This window comes from Carcharodon carcharias, chromosome 5, assembly GCF_017639515.1.
Source record: "Carcharodon carcharias isolate sCarCar2 chromosome 5, sCarCar2.pri, whole genome shotgun sequence".
Taxonomy (NCBI): Eukaryota; Metazoa; Chordata; class Chondrichthyes; order Lamniformes; family Lamnidae; genus Carcharodon; species Carcharodon carcharias.
Window position 1 is genome coordinate 125,729,941 of NC_054471.1, and position 18,369 is coordinate 125,748,309.

The 18,369-nt window shown below is 44.0% G+C and overlaps 1 protein-coding gene across 2 annotated transcripts in view; it reads right to left on the reverse strand.

The window, feature by feature from the left end:
* Positions 1 to 16,629, reverse strand: part of tpd52l1 (tpd52 like 1) — a 48,358-nt gene extending 31,729 nt beyond the window's left edge. The window contains exon 1 of one of the 2 annotated variants that reach the window (XM_041188694.1): positions 16,428 to 16,628. In XM_041188694.1, coding sequence (XP_041044628.1) covers positions 16,428 to 16,446 — 19 coding nt within the window. In that variant the 5' untranslated portion in view covers positions 16,447 to 16,628. Of the gene's footprint in view, positions 1 to 16,427 lie in introns of both variants that reach the window. The other variant, XM_041188695.1, reaches the window with a different exon arrangement.
* Positions 16,630 to 18,369: the final 1,740 nt, after the last annotated feature.

Sequence of the window (18,369 nt, forward strand, 5' to 3'; positions counted from 1 at the left end):
AGGCTGTGACAATTGGGGAGATGCCAACCGTGGCACTGGCTGTTCCCTCCCAGGCAGGGCCAGCACAGGCTCCACTGGCCAGAGGACAATCGCCAAAGTCACCAAGGCTAACGAGACAGCAGAGTCAGCATACTGCCTCCAATGCTGGTGCCAGAGGTGTTTGGGGGGGGGGGGGGAGCGGAGAGAGAGAGAGAGAGATGGGGGGAGGGAGGAAGGGATGGGGTGGCATCGAAACATAGCATTCGCAAAGGTAAGTTAAAGGCACCATGAGCACAAGCGGGGCAGTTCACAGGTGATTTTCTGTCCATTTATGTTTGGTTTATCTTTATTGGTTTGGGAATGAACAACAGAAAAGGTTATGTAAATTTTTTTGGATTGTCAAAATCAGATAAATTTTGATTTTGTCATAATGGCCTTAGTATATATCACCTTTTTATTTTCTTGATGCAGGGAATGGTGGTTCTAAACTTTATTGTACAGGCACTGAGTGGACTTTGTGTTCAAATGAAAGGGTCATTTCAGACATCCACAGTGGAGGCGGCAGCCCTAGCATGAGGTTGAAGCGGATCTTTGGCAGCCTAGCTGGAGGATCTATCCCTCCTTGGAGGTTACCGAGGTCTGCCTCCATCCCCTCAACATTCTCCTCACCGTACTCCTCTTCTGACTCACTACTGGACTCATCATCTGTGGCCTCTGCAGCTGCCTCAAGATCCTCTTCTTTCCGTGGATCCCCCCTTGCCAGTGCCAGGTTGTGGAGAGTGCCACACGCAACCACTATCAGTGACACCTGCTCTGGGGGTATTGCAGTGTACCTCCTGAACGGTCCAGTCATTAGAAGCGCATCTTGAGAAGACCTATGGTCCTATCATAGCCCTTGTGGAGGCATGACCCATATGGTAATGGTTCTCTGCCTTTGTTCTTGGTGGTGCAGAGGGGTGATGAGCCAATCGATAGCCCTTGTCACCCAGCAGCCATCCATCCAGCCAGGCTGGAGCACTGAAGAGCCTCAGCACCTTGGAGTGTCTCAGGATGTAAGCGTCATGGGAGCTGCCAGGGTACCTTGCACAGACTTGCAAAATCTGCATCCTGTGGTCACACACTATCTGCACGTTCATGGAATGGAATGTTGACAGAATCTTCCTGTTGACGAAGGCACCCCACTGGCACGTTGATGGCCACATGTGTGCAGTCTGTTGCACCCTGGACGTGGGGGAACCCAGCAATTGCTGCAAAGCCTCTGGCTCGCTCAGCCTGGCTGGCCTTGTCCATACAGTAAAGAATAAAGTTCAGTACCCATCAGAACAGAGCGTCTGTCACCAGCTTGACGCAAGTCTGGAAAGCTGATTGGGAGACTCCACACAGATCCCCACTGACCCCTGGAAAGAGCCAGAGGCAAAGAAGTTAAGGGCCACTGTGACCTTCAGAGCCACTGGCAAGCGGTGTCCAACCACACAATCGGAGCTGATCTCAGGCCCAATCATGTGACTAATAGAGGTCACTGTTTCCTTTGAGAAGCGGTGCCTCCTTTGGCATTGCTTCTCGGACATATTGTGGTAACTGCATCGCTGCCTGTAAACTCTGGCAGCAAGGTAGTGGTGTCTTCTGTGGCCCCTTCCGCCTTGGACTTCCTGCTGGCCCTGCGTCCCTTGTGCCTGCGCCTGTCCTCCCAAAGGTCGCTTTTCTGGAAGCTGCACTGGGACACTTGGCCTCCCCTCCCTTTCGTCCCTCTCTTCCTCCTCAGAGGAGGTGATCCAGCAGAGACCACAATCCCCATTACCAGAGTTACAGAAGGCTGATGCCCGGAAGGGTACACACAGTCTGAATTCTTCAGGGGCCTTGGAGACACCAAGGGGTCCTGAAAAGCAGCCTAGAAATGCTAAGAATGAAGCTTCACCAAGATGAAGCTGCCAAGTGCCAATACATCACCAGTAGCAAACTATGTACCAAACGTCCCACCACTGATACTGACAATGCTGCTCACCCCTTTTATCCTGCCCGTGCATGAGGTTTTTAAAAATGTCGGCTGGCCGCCTGCCCGCTTTGCATATGCAACGAGCATAAAATTGCATGGGCAACGAAAAATCAGCGTCAATTAGCTTTTTAATAGCCTTAAGTGTCCTCTTAATTAATGGCAGGCGCAGCTCCGGCACCCGCTTGTGCCCTCCAACCAAAATATTACACAAGTGCACCATGATGTCGGGACACTCACCCAATGTCATCCCGTGCTATTTTATGCCCAATAGGGTGCGCGCCCGTCCGTGAGACATAAAATTCTGCCCATAGACACATTGGTAAAATGGCTGGATAGGTGGCAGATGAAATTTAATGCAGAGAAGTGTGAGTGGTACATTTTGGTAGGAAGAACAAGAAAGTGGTTAAAAAGGCACAGAGGGTCCTGGGCTGCATAAATAGAGTACAAAAGCAAGGAAGTTATAGTGAACCTTTATGAAATACTGGTTTAGCCTCGACTGGAGTAGTGTGTTCAATTTTGGACACCATGCTTTAAGAACATGAAGACTTTAGAGAGGGCGCAGAAAAGATTTGAGAATGGTTCCAGGGTGAGGGACCACCAAGTCACTATCAAGTGGATTTAAGGAAAAGTAGAATTAGAGGGCTAAGAAACTGCAGCAGAACATAGATATATAATTCAGTCTCCATTTTAAAGTCAATAATTCTACTTTTATTTCTGTATTCCAATTATAAATTCCAATGCCCAGATCATAATAGAAACTGCATATCTAAATCAGTCACATTGTAATTACACCCTATTATGGTGCTAAAACAGGGAGTGGGATTTTGTTCAGGTGTCAGCCGGTTGGGGGGTGGTCTAGCCTGCCTGCTGGAGAGCAGGCAAGGCACCCACGCTGCTTATTTTCAGGAAAGCCCAATAAACCACGTGCCAATAAGGAAATGCCGGGGCTAGCAACAAGCTTTCTCCTGGAATCAAGACTCCAGGGTGGGTCTATCGAGAGCTGCTGGCCAATTAGAGGTTAGCAGCTCTTGTGCTCAGCAGCGCCACAATGGAGACTTTAATTGCTGCCAGCAGGACAGGCACCAGAGTCCCAGGATCACAAAGGGGCCCAGGGCGAGGGGGGGGAAGGGGGATGGCTCTCAGCGGGCAAACCCTTTCCCGATGTCAAGTCCCTTGACCAAAGACACTCGATGGTTGATTGACAGACCCCTTCCTAGGAGGTGACAAGCTGGCCTCACGGTTTTAGCAGCTGTGCACACCACATGGCGACGGGTCCATCTGCAGCTGGGTTAATACCAGGGGTGGCAGGATGAGGCCCTTAAGTGCTCATTGACTAGCCAAGGGGCAGAAAGGTTGACCATGGGCCTTTCCACCCAAAAGTTAATTCTGGTGGAGGTGGGAGGGTGGTGGGGTTCAGGTATGCCACTATCCTGCCTAATTAAATGCCCTTCCTACCTCCAAGCTCACCACCAGAAAGAACAGAAGATTTCACCAAATAACTCTACTATAATGAGGGTAAAATTGCAGCTTTTCAAGTTCAAATACAGATACAATAATCTACAATGGAAAGAGCCAACTTAAAGTGTGCTCAGATGAAAATTAGTAAGTGGAACAGGTTATAACGAGTAATGCAGGGCACAATACTGGAAGTCAAGGGGTTTTATATTGGAAATCAGACTGGCTTAGTTAAATACCAAAGCCTGCATTTTCTCACAGACGGAGAGCTTCTTCAATGTTGCAAAAATGGCGCCGGACTCACAAATCTGGAAGTCCCACCCCAGAACCCACCCCCCACCATGAACGGGGAGAGAACGGGGAAGGAACATGGGCCTGTTGTACTTTGCACCTCTGCGGTTCACAGAGGCAGCTGCACATGTTAAAGTGCAGCTGCCTTTGGTCAAATCCAATTTTGCTAGTAGGCTGTTTGAAACATGACTTGTGCACTTCAGTCCCATGAGGAGAAATCCAAAGTTAGTAAATAAGTTGGAGAGGTAGGGTACCCTTTTGGATAGGTCCAGAGACACCACTAGGAGAATTAAGGTGCCCTTTGAGAGAGATAAAATATCCTTTGGGAGATGCAAGGTGCCCTTTGGAATTGTTGAAGTAGACATGAACGTGTGCAATAAGTGGATGAAATCAGTGGCCGGGATTTTCCAAGTCCACTGACTTTCAGCGGGACTGGATGATGCCGGCGGTGGGCAGGCTAGAAATCTCACCCAGTGTAACTGTCAAGCTCATTGGAACTGTCGAGGGAGCTGTCAAAGCTCCATGGAACTGTAAAACTGTCAATGAATTCAAATCTCCAAGCCTTTAAATTAAAAAAAATACCTGTCTGCAGGCTAAAAAAAAGTCCGCTTGCTATTTCACTGTTTGTTGACATAAGCCTGAGGGTTATCATTATGTGATGTGCTGCATGACTGATTTCACAAAATATTATCACAGTGTGGTGTCTGTCAGTTCACAGATTTATTGACAGCTGCAACTGCTTATAAAGTCTTTGAAGTTGGACTATGAATACAAATGTTTGTTGCTCTCAGGGATTATATGGTCGGTCAAATTTAAATGTAGTGAATGGGTTTTTTATCAATGACAGTGTTGTTTTTTTAATAGTGAATTAATCAATAGACAGAACTTTATTTTATTTCCTTTCAGTTTGGGTCATGAGGTCTGCCCATGGAGGATACTGGGTGAGTTAGCATGTAAGGTGTAAGGGAAAAAGGTGATGAGTGCGGGGGAATGGGTTGGCATGAGTTGACACTAAGTTGGCAAGGGGCTATAAAGGGCTATAGGGATGGGCAGAGGGGTATAGGTTGATATGAAGAGTATGAGAGTCCATGGGGCTGAGTAGAGGGGCATAGGTTGGCATGGAGGGAGATGTAGGTAGGGGGTCCTAGGATGGTACAGAAGATATGAGGGGCCATGGGAGGCTGGATGGGGCATGGGTTGGCATGGATAGAGTGTGTGGGAGGTGAGGGCTAGAGGGCTGATTGTCTTTTTGCAGCTGGGCCAAAGTATAAGAGCACCAAGGCCAACCTGCCTCTTAATTGTTTCTGGGTTCAGACTCTCTCATCATCCCCCAGCCACAACCTCCCCACCGCCGCTGCCCCCCCCCCCCCCCCCCCCCCCGATGAAAATCATAACTTCCAGGTCTGTTTCTCAGGAATTCTCTTGACTTTGCATTCCTGACCCGGAAGCGAATATTCAGGCCCAAGAATTGATTTGATGAGGCCTAAAAATCAGCAGATTGGGCTTGGAAAAGAGGAGCCAAGCACACAACAGCTTTGGGGAGTTGCAGTCTGGTTGCACAGTTCCATTGGAGAAGTACACTCTTTGCACATTAACCATGACAGAGACTCGGGTACAATTGGCACTCACCATGATTGGCTGAGAACCTTGAACTCTAAAGTATCAAAGGAAGATTCTTGCAAGTTCAGAGTCTTTGAGATCCAACAAAGTGTACTGTACATGGAGTGGGTAGAATTGTTGAACAACTGGAAGATGCATTGGGTAAAAAATTGATTTCATTTAAATGAATTATTACATGTTTTAACATTTTTGTTAAATGTTTTATCTTTTGGAATATAATTTGTGGCAGGGAACCATCCTGATAACTGTAAGATATTGGAATATGATGAAATGGATAAAATTATATCCAAGTAGAAAATAACTAACTGGAAAGAAAAATTAACGCAGGATGGAATATGAAATGAAACCGGATACCACAATAAACTCGCAGTTGACACATATTTCATCATCATCCACACATGCTACTGCTTGCCTCCCCAGGATCTGCATAACTTCCTCCTTCTAACCTGTAAGAAGTTGCAATTTTAGGCTCCCTACCCCCACCACAATCCATCCTGTCACAATCTCTCCCAGCTGTTGTGTGGTGCCTTGAAGAAAGAATGAGAAAAGTAAGCCTGTTAGTCCCCGAGAGTTGCAGAAAATGCATGTATCACCAAGCAGATTGCAAGAGATGCACTGTCAGATGCATTCAGCAAGCTGTAATAAAACACGAGAAGCTTTTTTTTAATAGCAAGTTTAATAGGGTGTGGGTTTTCTAGCACAATGTGAGGAAAAAGAGACTGTAACACATGAAGTTCTGCTGAAGATACCTTCTCTGTTTTAATGACACTAATAATTTGATCCTATAACATTGCCTCACACTGATCAATAGTAACTTAAATGATTGTTGTACCTCCTGGGTTATTAAATGTGTAGTTCTTAACATATGAACTGGATACTGCCATCCCTTGTTTAGAACTGCTAATGTGTTTCAAAAAGCTGCATGCTAAATGAAAGGCAACAAACGAAAATCACTTTCCCATAAGAAAACATGTAATAAGGATGGGGTGGGTTACGTTACCTGTAATATTTATTATTGGGTGCCTTGAAGGTAACTGGTCTAAAAATACTCTTTCAACTTACCACTCTTACTAACTTACTATTCTTTCAATTTGCAACCCACTCGCCACCCCGTTGCTCACTCTTGCTCACCGCTTCCCTCTCCTGACCCCCTACCTCCCTCTGATGCTGCCCATCTCTTGACCCCATTGCTGCTTCTCTCGCTCCCTCCCACTTGCCACCCCTCTCCTGAACCTTCTCTCACGGAGATGGCGAGCTGGAAGCAGCAAGCTTCAGGAGATGGCTGGCAAGCAGGAGGGAGTAAGGGGGACAGGAGAGGGAACTGGCAAGTGGGAGGGTGCGAGCGGGGCAGGAGAGCAGCAGCAAGCAGGAAGGAGCGAGGGGTTTGGGAGAGGGAAGTGCCGAGCAAAGCACCAACGTGTTTAAAAAAAGATTTCACCATGCACTGTTACAATGTGGTTCTTGCACATGTGCAGTAATTGCGTTAAAATGAAAACCGAGGCAGTGCTATTTGAGTAAGTTCCATTATTTACAAACCGCGCTAAAATTAAAACACACTATTAGAACATGTTTTAAATGGGGGATACCTGTGTGTTATCCTGTGCAGGTACCTCTGTGTGCTTCTCCACACATGAGACAAGGCCAGAATGAGGCTTTAAGTAGTTATATTTCTCAGACAGCAAATGAACACATAGGACAACAGTTAATATCAGATTCATTTAATTAAATCTGTACAATTTGTCATTACAGAATAATACAAAACAATCACTCACCATCACATTAACAAGTCACCTTGTTTGATGTAAACAAAATAACTTCTACCCTCAAACATCATAACTAAAGATCATGGGCTAAGAACGGATCCAGGTCGAATAAATTGGAATCAAAGGCTGGCAACAAAAATGTTAGCTGGACAATGAGCTACCTTCAAAGAAGAGATAGTTTGAGACAGTCAAGGAAGATTCACTTGAAAGCGAAAGATAGGGCAAACAAATTCAGAGTCCCTGGATGACAAGAGATAGAAATTAAGATGCAAAAAAAAAAGTGCGCTTATGATAGATGTCAGATAGGCAATACAATGGAGAACCAAGCTGACTATTGAAGGTTCAGAGGGGAAGTGATAAAACAAATAAGAGAAAAGACAGAATACGAAAAGAGATTGGGAGCTAACATAAAGGGAATCCCAAAGTCTTTTATAGGCATAAAAGAGTTTATAAGAGGAGTAATGCTGATTAGAGACCAGAAAAAAGATTTACACATGGAGGCAGAGGCATAGCTAAGGTATTAAATTAATATTTTACATCTGTCTTTATTGCTACCCAGGCCACCATGAAATAAGAGGTAATTCAAACACTGTAAGGATTTAAAATGGATAAGGATGACATCTGGCACATATAGAGTTAACGTCAGGTTGAGTACAGTACCACCCATGCAGTGATATAAGCGAACACATGACTCGCACCTAGGGGTCAGGGTTGTATTGGACAGAGCCGCGTGTAGAAGCAAGCATGAAGACAGCTCCTAGCTTCAACTCTTTACTATACATATGTACATAGTTCTTTTAGTTAATAAATATATTGTTAACCTACTTAAAACAACGAAGGCTTCATTAAGACTTATCAAATGGTATCCAACACCAAAAACAAGAACTAGAAGCCACAAATATAAAATTACTAATCAATCCAAGAGGGAATTCAGAAGATACCATTTTACCAAGACAGTAGTTAGAGTTCAGAACATACAACCATAAGGAGGCAACTAGCTTAGACACATTTAAAGGGAATATAATAAATACATGAAGGATGGGGTCAGATGAAGAAAGGTGGAAGGAGGCTCTTGAGGAACATAAAGGCATGGCTCTGTTTTATGCTGTAAGTGCAATGTAACGCAATATAATAATGCTCTAATCATGTCCTTGCCTCAGCCATTGAAATCAAAACTAACTGAAGTTAATCTGCCAGCCATTCATTTGTGCACGACATTTTTAATTATTTATGACTAAAAATAAGAAACAAAGAGAGTATGAGAAGAGACCAGCTAACAGAAGGGAACTTAAAAATATGCCATAGATATATAAATAGTAAGAGGGTCATAAAAGGAGGGGTGGGGCCAAAAAGGGGATTTACGCATGGGGGCAGGAGGCATGGCTGAGGTGCTAAATGATACTTTGCATCTGGCTTTACCAAGAAGGTGCTGCCTAAGTCATAGTGAAAGATGAGGTCCTTGAAACAATGGATGGGTGTTAGGCTGGTGTACTTAAAGCTGATAAGTCACCACCGTCAGATGACGTGCATCCAAGGAAAATTAGAAACACAGAAAATAGGAGCAGGAGTCGGTCATTTGGCCCTTCAAACATGCTCCACCATTCATTATGATCATGTCTGATCCTCTATCTCAACGCTGTATTCCCGCGCTCTCCCCGTGCCTCTTGACCCTATTAGAGTCCAGAAATCTATTTCCTTCTTAAATATATTCCGTGACTAAGCTTCCACAGCCCTCTGCAGTAGAGAATTCCAGAGGTTCACCACCCTCTGTGTGAAGATATTTCTCCTCATCTCAGTCCTAAACAGTCTACCCCGCATCCTGAGACTGTGACCCCCTTGTTCTAGACACCCCCCCAGCCAGAGGAAATATCATCCCTGTATCCAGTCTATCCATCCGTGTCAGAATTTTATGTTTCAATGAAATTTCCTTTCATTCTTCTAAATTCCAGTGAATACAGGCCCTAGTCGACCCAAACTCTCCTCATACGACATTCCAAGAATCAGTCTGGTGAACCTTTACTGCACTCCCTCTATGGCAAGTACATCTTTTCTTAGGTAAGGAGAGCAAAACTGTACACAATACTCCAGGTGTGGTCTCACCAAGGCCATGTACAGCTGCAGTAAGAAACCCTTGCTCCTGTCCTCAAGTCCTCGCGCAATGATGGCCAGCATACCATTTGTCTTCTTAACTGCTTGCTGCACTTGCATGCTTGCTTTCAGACACCCAGGTCCCTTTGTACACCAACATTTCCCAATCTACCACCATTTAAATAATACTCTGCCATTCTGTTTTTCCTACTGATGTGGATAACTTCACACTTATCCACGTTATACTGCATCTGCCATGTATTTGCCCACTCAATATATTTAAATTGCTTTGAAGCCTCTTAACACCCTCCTCACCACTCACATTCCCACTAAGTTTCATGTCGTCAGCAAACTTGGAAGTATTACATTTGGTCCCCTCATCCAAATCATTGATATATATTATGAATAACTGGGGCCCAAGCACTGATCCCTGCGGTATCCCACAAGTCACCAACTGCCATTCCAAAAAAGACCCATTTATTCATACTCTGTTTCCTGTCGGCTAACCAATTCTTATTCCATGCCAATATATTACCTCCAATCCCATGTGATTTAATTTTACACACTAACCACTTAAGCGAGATTTTATCAAAAGCTTCCTGAAAATCCAAATATACCGCATCCACTGGTTCTCCATTTTCTATTCTGCTGGTTATGTCCTCAAAAAACTCCAGTAGGTTTGTCAAACATGATTTCCCTTTCATAAATCCATGTTGACTTTGTCTAATCCTATTGATATTTTCGAAGTTTCCTGTTTTCACATCCTTTATAATAGACTGTAACATTTTCTTTACTACTGATGTTACTAGCTGGTCTGTCTCTGTTTTCTCCCTCCCTTTTTAAATAGTGGGGTTACATTTGCCACCCGCCAATCTGCCGGGACTGTTCCAGAATCTACAGAATTTTGGAAGATGACAACCAACCCATCCAGTATTTCCATGGCCACCTCCTTTAGAACCAAGGATGTAGATTATCAGGCCCTGGGGATTTATCCGTTTTCAGTCCTAATAATTTCTCCAGCACTATTGTTCTAGTGATGCTAATTTCCTTCAATTCCTCCTTCTCACTAGACTCTTGGCTCCCTCGTATTTCTGGGCAGTTATTTGTGTCTTCCTCCTTGAAGACAGAACTAAAGTAGTTGTTTAATTGCTCTGCCATCTCCTTGTTCTCTGTTGCAAATTCTTCCATTTCAGACTGTAAGGGACCTACATTTGTCTTCACTAATCTTTTTCTTTTTACATACTTATAGTAGCTTTTGCAGTCAACTTACGTTCCTTGCAAGTTTACTTTCATACTCTATTTTCCCCCTTTTAATCAATCTCTTGGTCCTCCTTTGCTGAATTCTAACCTGCTCCCAATCCACAGGCTTGCTACTTCTTTTTGCAACTTTATATGACAACCCTTTGGATCTAATACTATCCTTAGTTTCTTTTGTTAGCCATGGTTGGGTTGCTTTTCCTGTTGTTTTTGTGCCAGAAAGGAATGTATAACTGTTGCAATGCAAACATTCATTCTTTAAACATTAGACATTGTCTATCCACCATCATGCCTTTTAATGAAATTCACTAATCTATTTTAGCCAACTCATAACTTCATATTTCCTTTGTTTAGATTTAAGACTCTAGTTTCTGATCAGACTACTTGACTTTCCACCCTAGTGAAGAATTCTATTATGTTATGGTCATTACTCCCTAAAAGACCCCACACAACAAGATTATTAATTAGCCCCTTCTCATTGCACAATACCAAATCTAAGATAACCCATTGCCTAGTCAGTTTGACATACTGGTCTAAAAAAACCATCACGTACACAACCCAGCACAGGTTCCCATCTCCCTGCCAATCTGGAGGGGGAGTAAGGGTGGAAATTGCAGAGACACTGGCTATAATCTTCCAATCCTCCCTAGATACAGAGGTGGTTCCAGAAGACTGGAGAATTGCAAATGTTACACCCTTGTAACAAGGTGCAAGGATAAACCCAGTAACTTCAGGCCAGATCTTTTAACCTTGGTGGTGGGGAATCTTTTAGAAATGATAATCTGGGACAAAATTAAAAGTCACTTGGACAAATGTGGACTAAATCAGGAAAGTAAGCATGGATTCATTAAGGGAAAATTGTGTTAAACTCACTTGTTTGAGTTTTTTGATGAGGTAACAAAGAGGGTTGATGAAGTAATGCAGTTGATGTCGTGTGCACGGACTTCCAAAAGACATTTAATCAAGTGTCACATAACAGGCTTGTGAACAAAGTTAGAGCACATGAAATAAAAGGAACAATAGAAGCATAGATACAAAACTGGCTGAGTGACAGGAACCAGAGAGTAGTTGTGAACGGTTGTTTTCGGATTGGAGTAAAGGTATATAGTGGGCCTCCCGAAGAACGTAAGAGCATAAGAAAAAGGAACAGGGTTGGTATTAGGGCCCCTGATTTTCCTGATATATATAAATGACCTGGACATGGGTGTGCAAGGCACAATTTCAAAATTTGCAAACAAATAAATTGGAAGGATTGTGAACTGTGAGGAGGATAGCGATAAACTTCAAGAGGACATAGGTTGATGAAATGGGCGGACAAGTGGCAGATGAAATTTAATGCAGAGAAGTGTGAGGTGTTTCAGTTTGGTCAGAAGAAAGAGCAGAGGCAATATAAAATAAGGAGTACAATTCTAACATGGGTGCAGACGCAAAGGGACTTGGGGCTATATATGCACAGATCATTGAACGTGGCAAGGCGTTTTGAGAGAGCAGTCAGCAAAGCAAATGGGATCCCAAGCTTTATAGACAGGGCATAGAGTTCAAAATCAAGGAAGTTACAACAAACCTGCATAAAACAATGATTCAGCCTCAACTGGAACACTGTGTCCAGTTCTGGGCACCATGCTTTAGAAAAGATGTGAAAGGCATTAGAGAGGATGCAGAAAAGATGGTTCCAGGGATCAGAGACTTCAGTCACAGGTGGACTGGAGAAGCTGGGGCTGTTTTCCTTGAAGAAGAAAAGGTTGAGAGATTGGATAGAGGTATTCAAAAACATGAAGGGCCTGCACAGAGTAAATAGGAAGATACTGTTCCCATTAGTAGGAAGAATCGAGAATCAGAGGGCACAGGTTTAAGACAACTGCCAAAAGAAACAACAGCATGATGAAAAGCTTTGGTATGGAGTGAATGGTTAGGACCTGAAACGCACCATCTGAGAGTGTGATGGAAGCAGATTGAATTGTGGATTTCAAAAGGGAATTGGATAATTATCTGAACGGAAAGAAATTGCAGGATGATGGGAAAAAGATGGGGGAGTGGGATTTGGTGAGTTACTCTTGCAGAGAACTGGCAGACAGGATGGGCCGAATGGTCTCCTTCTGAGCTGTAAGCGTTCTATGATTCTATGAACAGAATTAAAACTCAGCAGCTGAATCACCCACATAAACAAAATTGAGAGGATAAATGGTCCACTGAACAAAGAAACATACATAAGCAGCAGCTTCTTCTGAACTTGTATAATATGTCTCCATGTGTTTGTAAGTGGTACAGAAAAGCACATTTATTTTTTAGTGTGCTGTGCTGTAACTGAAAGCTTTGACAGAACTGAAACAGAAAGGACAGAACAATGATAAAGGAAAATAGAAATTAACGTAAACATTAAAACAGAAAAAAATAATCTCTCAAAAATTTTAGAAGCGCATTCGATATAGTCTCAAGAAAACATAAGAGCCAGTCTTTTCCTGTGATTACTATATTTAGACCTGTGATTACACATATATTTAAGTGTACTAGTAGACAACCAGGAGCCAGAGACATGTATTTAAACCAAGGACACTATTTTTCCACTTAATCCTTCTGCTAGATTTATGTAAACAATTGCATTATAGTTGACGCAAGTGATTTACAGTCATGCTTGGATACAGTATCAGCTGCTTGTGATATTGCTGACAGACTTTTTCTTTTGAAGTTGGAGTTCAGGTACACCTTGAGTCTGATCTGAGCCACCCTGATTCCCAACCTCTTCAGGAAATCCAAAACAAAAACAGAATTACCTGGAAAAACTCAGCAGGTCTGGCAGCATCGGCGGAGAAGAAAAGAGTTGACGTTTCGAGTCCTCATGACCCTTCCACAGAACTTCCACAGTCAGTTTTTTGTTTTTTTTTATCTCTTCAGGAAATGCTCAGTTTTAACATTGGGATATAAAGATGAAAAAGTGTTCTTGTGCCCAGCTCTAACATGTCTCACCTTAAGAACAGAATTTATTTTTGACAGTGCCAAATTGCAAACTGCATTGGAAGTATATCTTCCTAGTTACCTTACTTAATGAGTGGTAATAAATTAGAGAAAAGTCTTGAGAATGTCACGATTTATACATGGCACATTTACATTCTTTTTCCTTAGAAAACAGAGATTAACTTCAAAAGTAACTCACTGGTTGTGAAAGATGTTGGAGTTTCCTAAGACTATGAAAGACACTATATAAATTCAAGTTCCTTCTTTTGTACACCAAGCTTAAGTATTTCTTCAAGTGCCTCTGGAGTGGAGGAAAATGGTAATCTTGGGGTGCTTATTTTAATTTAAGTCTGATGATTTATCTCCCCAAAATTAAACGGTTTAAACCTTTTAGTGCTCGTACACTTGGTGCAATTTTTCCCATACTTCCAAAGATTCCTCATGGCTTTAAAGCAGTTGATTCAGTACTCATCCCTATTCTAGCCTATTATACGGTGGGGGTGGGGAGTGAAAACAGACACACAAGAACAGCAACTCCAAGGAATCACAGCCCTGGTTCAATAGCAAGACCCAATTTAGTTTAATATTACTGGTGATCAACCATGGGATATTAAGTCTGTACAATGAACACAGCCAACACTAAATTAAAAGCGTATCAACTTTCATTGATTAGTGACTCCAGATTAATGGTACTTTAAGATGCCCGCTTCTACCTCCTACCCAAAATCCACAAACAGAACTGTCCCGGTAGACCGATCGTGTCAGCCTGCTCCTGCCCCACGGAACTCATTTCTCGTTATCTTGACTCCCTTCTCTCTCCCCTTGTCCAGTCTCTTCCCACCTACATCCGTGATTCCTCTGCCACCTTACGTCACGTCAATAATTTCCAGTTCCCTGGTCCCAACCGCTTCCTCTTCACCATGGACGTCCAATCCCTCTACACCCCCATCCCCCACCAGGATGGTCTGAGGGCCCTCAGCTTCTTCCTCGAACAGAGGCCCGAACAATCCCCATCCACCACTACTCTCCTCCGTCAGACTGACCTTGTTCTCACACTGAACAATTTCTCCTTTAACTCCTCTCACTTCCTCCAAATAAAAGGTGTGGCTATGGGTACCCGCATGGGCCCCAGCTATGCCTGTCTCTTTATGGGGTATGTGGAACATTCCTTGTTCCAGTCCTACTCCGGCCTCCTTCCACAACTCTTTCTCCGGTACATCAATGATTACTTCGGTGCTGCTTCATGCTCTCGTCGGGACTTGGAAAAATTTATTAATTTTGCTTCAAATCTCCACCCCTCCATCATTTTCACATGGTGCATCTCTGACACTTCCCTTCCTTGACCTCTCTGTCTCAATCTCTGGTGATAGACTGTCCACCAATATCCATTACAAGCCTACCGACTCCCACAGCTACCTCGACTAAAGCTCCTCACACTCCGCTTCCTGTAAGGACTCCATCCCATTCTCTCAGTTCCTTCACCTCCGTCACATCTGTTCTGATGATGCTACCTTCAAAAACAGTTCTTCTGACATGTCCTCCTTCTTCCTTAACCGAGGTTTTCCACCCACTGTCGTTGACAGGGCCCTCAACGTGTCCGGCCCATCTCCCGCGCATCCGCCCTCAAGCCTTCTCCTCCCTCCCAGAAACATGATAGGGTCCCCCTTGTCCTCACTTATCACCCCACCAAAGGATCATCCTCCGCCATTTCCCCCAACTACAGCATGATGCCACCACCAAACACATCTTCCCTTCAACCCCCCTGGCGGCATTCCGTAGGGATCGTTCCCTCCGGGACACCCTGGTCCACTCCTCCATCACCCCCTACTCCTCAACCCCCACCTATGGCACCTCCCCATGCCCACGCAAAACATGCAACACTTCACTTCTTCTCTCCTCACCGTCCAAGGGCCCAAACACTCCTTTCAAGTGAAGCAGCATTTCACTTGCATTTCCCCCAACTTAGTCTACTGCATTCGTTGCTCCCAATGCGGTCTCCTCTACATTGGAGAGACCAAACGTAAACTGGGCGACCGCTTTGCAGAACACCTGCGGTCTGTCCGCAAGAATGACCCAAATCTCCCTGTCGCTTGCCATTTTAACACTCCACCCTGCTCTCTTGCCCACATGTCTGTCCTTGGCTTGCTGCATTGTTCCAGTGAAGCCCAATGCAAACTGGAGGAACAGCACCTCATCTTCCGACTAGGCACTTTACAGCCTTCTGGACTGAATACTGAATTCAATAACTTTAGATCTTGAACTCCCTCCTCCATCCCCACCCCCTTTCTGTTTCTTCCCCCTTCCTTTTGTTTTTTCCAATAATTTATATAGATTTCTCTTTTCCCACCTATTTCCATTATTTTTAAATCTTTTATGCCCTGCTAGCCTTTCCACCCCACCCCCACTAGAGCTATACCTTGAGTGCCTTGCCATCCGTTCTTAATTAGCACATTCATTTAGATAATATCACCACCTTCAACACCTCTGTGTTCTTTAGTCTGTGACATCTTTTGATTATCTGCTCCTAACACTGCTTGCTTGTCCCTACAACCACACCACCCCCCTCCACTTCTCTCACCCCCACCCCCCAACCTTAGACCAGCTTATATTTCACCCCTCTCCTAATATTCACTCAATTCTGTGGATGGGTCATGAGGACTCGAAACGTCAACTCTTTTCTTCTCCGCCGATGCTGCCAGACCTGCTAAGTTTTTCCAGGTAATTCTGTTTTCTTGTGCACAATTTAACTGTTCAGAAGACACTACCTTCAGCTGCAGCAACCTATCTTAATGGTGAGATGACAAACTAGGAGTTGGAAAGCTCACCCGGAAAACATTCTCCTGCAACAAGAAGTTTTGGGAAGATGAAAATCATTTGGAGAAATTCACGATCAAAGGAATTTCGGACATTTCTCCCCGTTTTTCTCCCCTCACTCTTGACAACATTCTGGGGGGGGGGGGGGCGCTAATCAACAATTTGGACAGAGAGGCTCCAGCCCCGACACACACCCACTCGCCACAGACCCTTACCTCTCTCAGTGGGCTCCATCAGCCTCCGACCCTCCCTGTGACAGGACAAATCCCGTGTCCCCGCTGGGCTCAGACTTCTCCACAACAGATTGCGCCCCGCTCCAGTAAAGCTTCAGCATCGGGAGACTCACTCTCAACGAACACAACTGCACCGCCGCCAATTGGAGGACTCACACTCTCAATGGACACATCAGCGCCGCCGCCGGTTGGAGGACTCACACTCTCAATGGACACATCAGCGCCGCCGCCGGTTGGAGGACTCACACTCTCAATGGACACATCAGCGCCGCCGCCGGTTGGAGGATTCACACTCTCAATGGACACATCAGCGCCGCCGCCGGTTGGAGGACTCACACTCTCAATGGACACATCAACGCCGCCGCCGGTTGGAGGACTCGCACTCTCAATGGATATAACAGCGCCGCCTCCAGGTGGTTGGTGCAGGTAGTGCAGTGCTTGACTTAGATGATAATTGACATGAGAACATAGCAACAGGAGTAGGCCAATCATGTTCTTGAAACTAAACAGAAAAAGCTGGAAAAACTCAGCAGGTCTAGCAGCATCTGTCGAGAGAGAAACAGAGTTAATGTTTCGAGTCCGATAACTCCCTGAAGAAGCTCCAGTAGCTCTGAAGAAATCATACGGACCCCTAACAAAAATCTTTCAATCAATTTGACGAATGATGATTAAATATTATTTTATTCAATTTAATTTCAAGGCAAGACTCAGCAGGACTGGCTGCATCTCTCTCTCTCTCCACAGATGCTGCCAGACCTGCTGAGTTTTTCCAGCATTTTCTGTTTTTGTTTCAGGTTTCCAGCATCCGCAGTATTTTGCTTTTAATTTCAAGGCAGTTTAAGATAACAAAAAGACGCAGGTGAATGAAAATAAGAACTTCTGAAGGCAAATACATAAGGGAGGAATTATCCAGGAACAGATTGACTTCAAATGAATTCCTAAGCAAAGTTTTGTAGTTAGCGAAAGCCTTGGGTCAAAAAGCCAGATTGTATATCTCTTGAAACTTAAAAGACAATCCTAATTTTGCATATAATTTTTAAAAAAGCTATGTAATTCAATTTAATATTTTTTCTTCTAAGTCAATTTCTTAGACTTCTTCAACATTTTAAAAATGTTTTTAATTCGTGATTTTCAATTAGGGTATGCAAGTAACCAAAGCCATTCTTCTGCTTCCAAAGGTTACTTAGAATCATAGAATGCGTACAGTACATAAGAGTACCAGTTAGCCCATTGTATGTGCCAGCTCTCTGCAAGAGCAACTCAGCAGGTCCCACTCCCCCGACTTTTCCCCTGTAGCCCTGCAAATTTTTTCTCTTCAAATAATTGACCGATCCTCTTTTGAAAGCCTTGATTGAATTTGTCTTCACCACATTCTAAGCCAAAGAATTCCAGATCCTACCACTTATTGTGCAAAAAAATCTTTCCCTTATGTCACTGTTTCTTCTTTTGCCAATCACCTTAAATCAGTGTCCCCTGATTCTCGATACTTCCGGCAATGGGAACGGTTTCTCCCTACCTACTCTGTCCAGATCCTTATGATTTTGAACACTTCTATCAAATGTGCTCTTAATTTTCAGTTCTCCAAGAATAGCCTCAGTTTCTCCAATCTCCAATCAACACAACTGAAGTTCCTCATACTTACAACCAGTCTCCTGAATCCTTTTTGCACCCCTTTCTCAATCTGCCCTTCCATCTTCAATGATTTGTGCACATGTACTCCCAGGTCCCTCTGCTCATAACCCCCTTTAGGATTGTACCCTTTATTTTATATTGTCCCTCCTCTTTCTTCCTACCAAAATGAATCACTTCACCAGAGTTTGATGGATCCTACTGCTGGTACCATGATATATTCTGTTGTTGCTATGCTTGAAAGATACTGTTTGGACATCACAGAGCAGTCTTGTATAAGTTACAAGGAAATCTT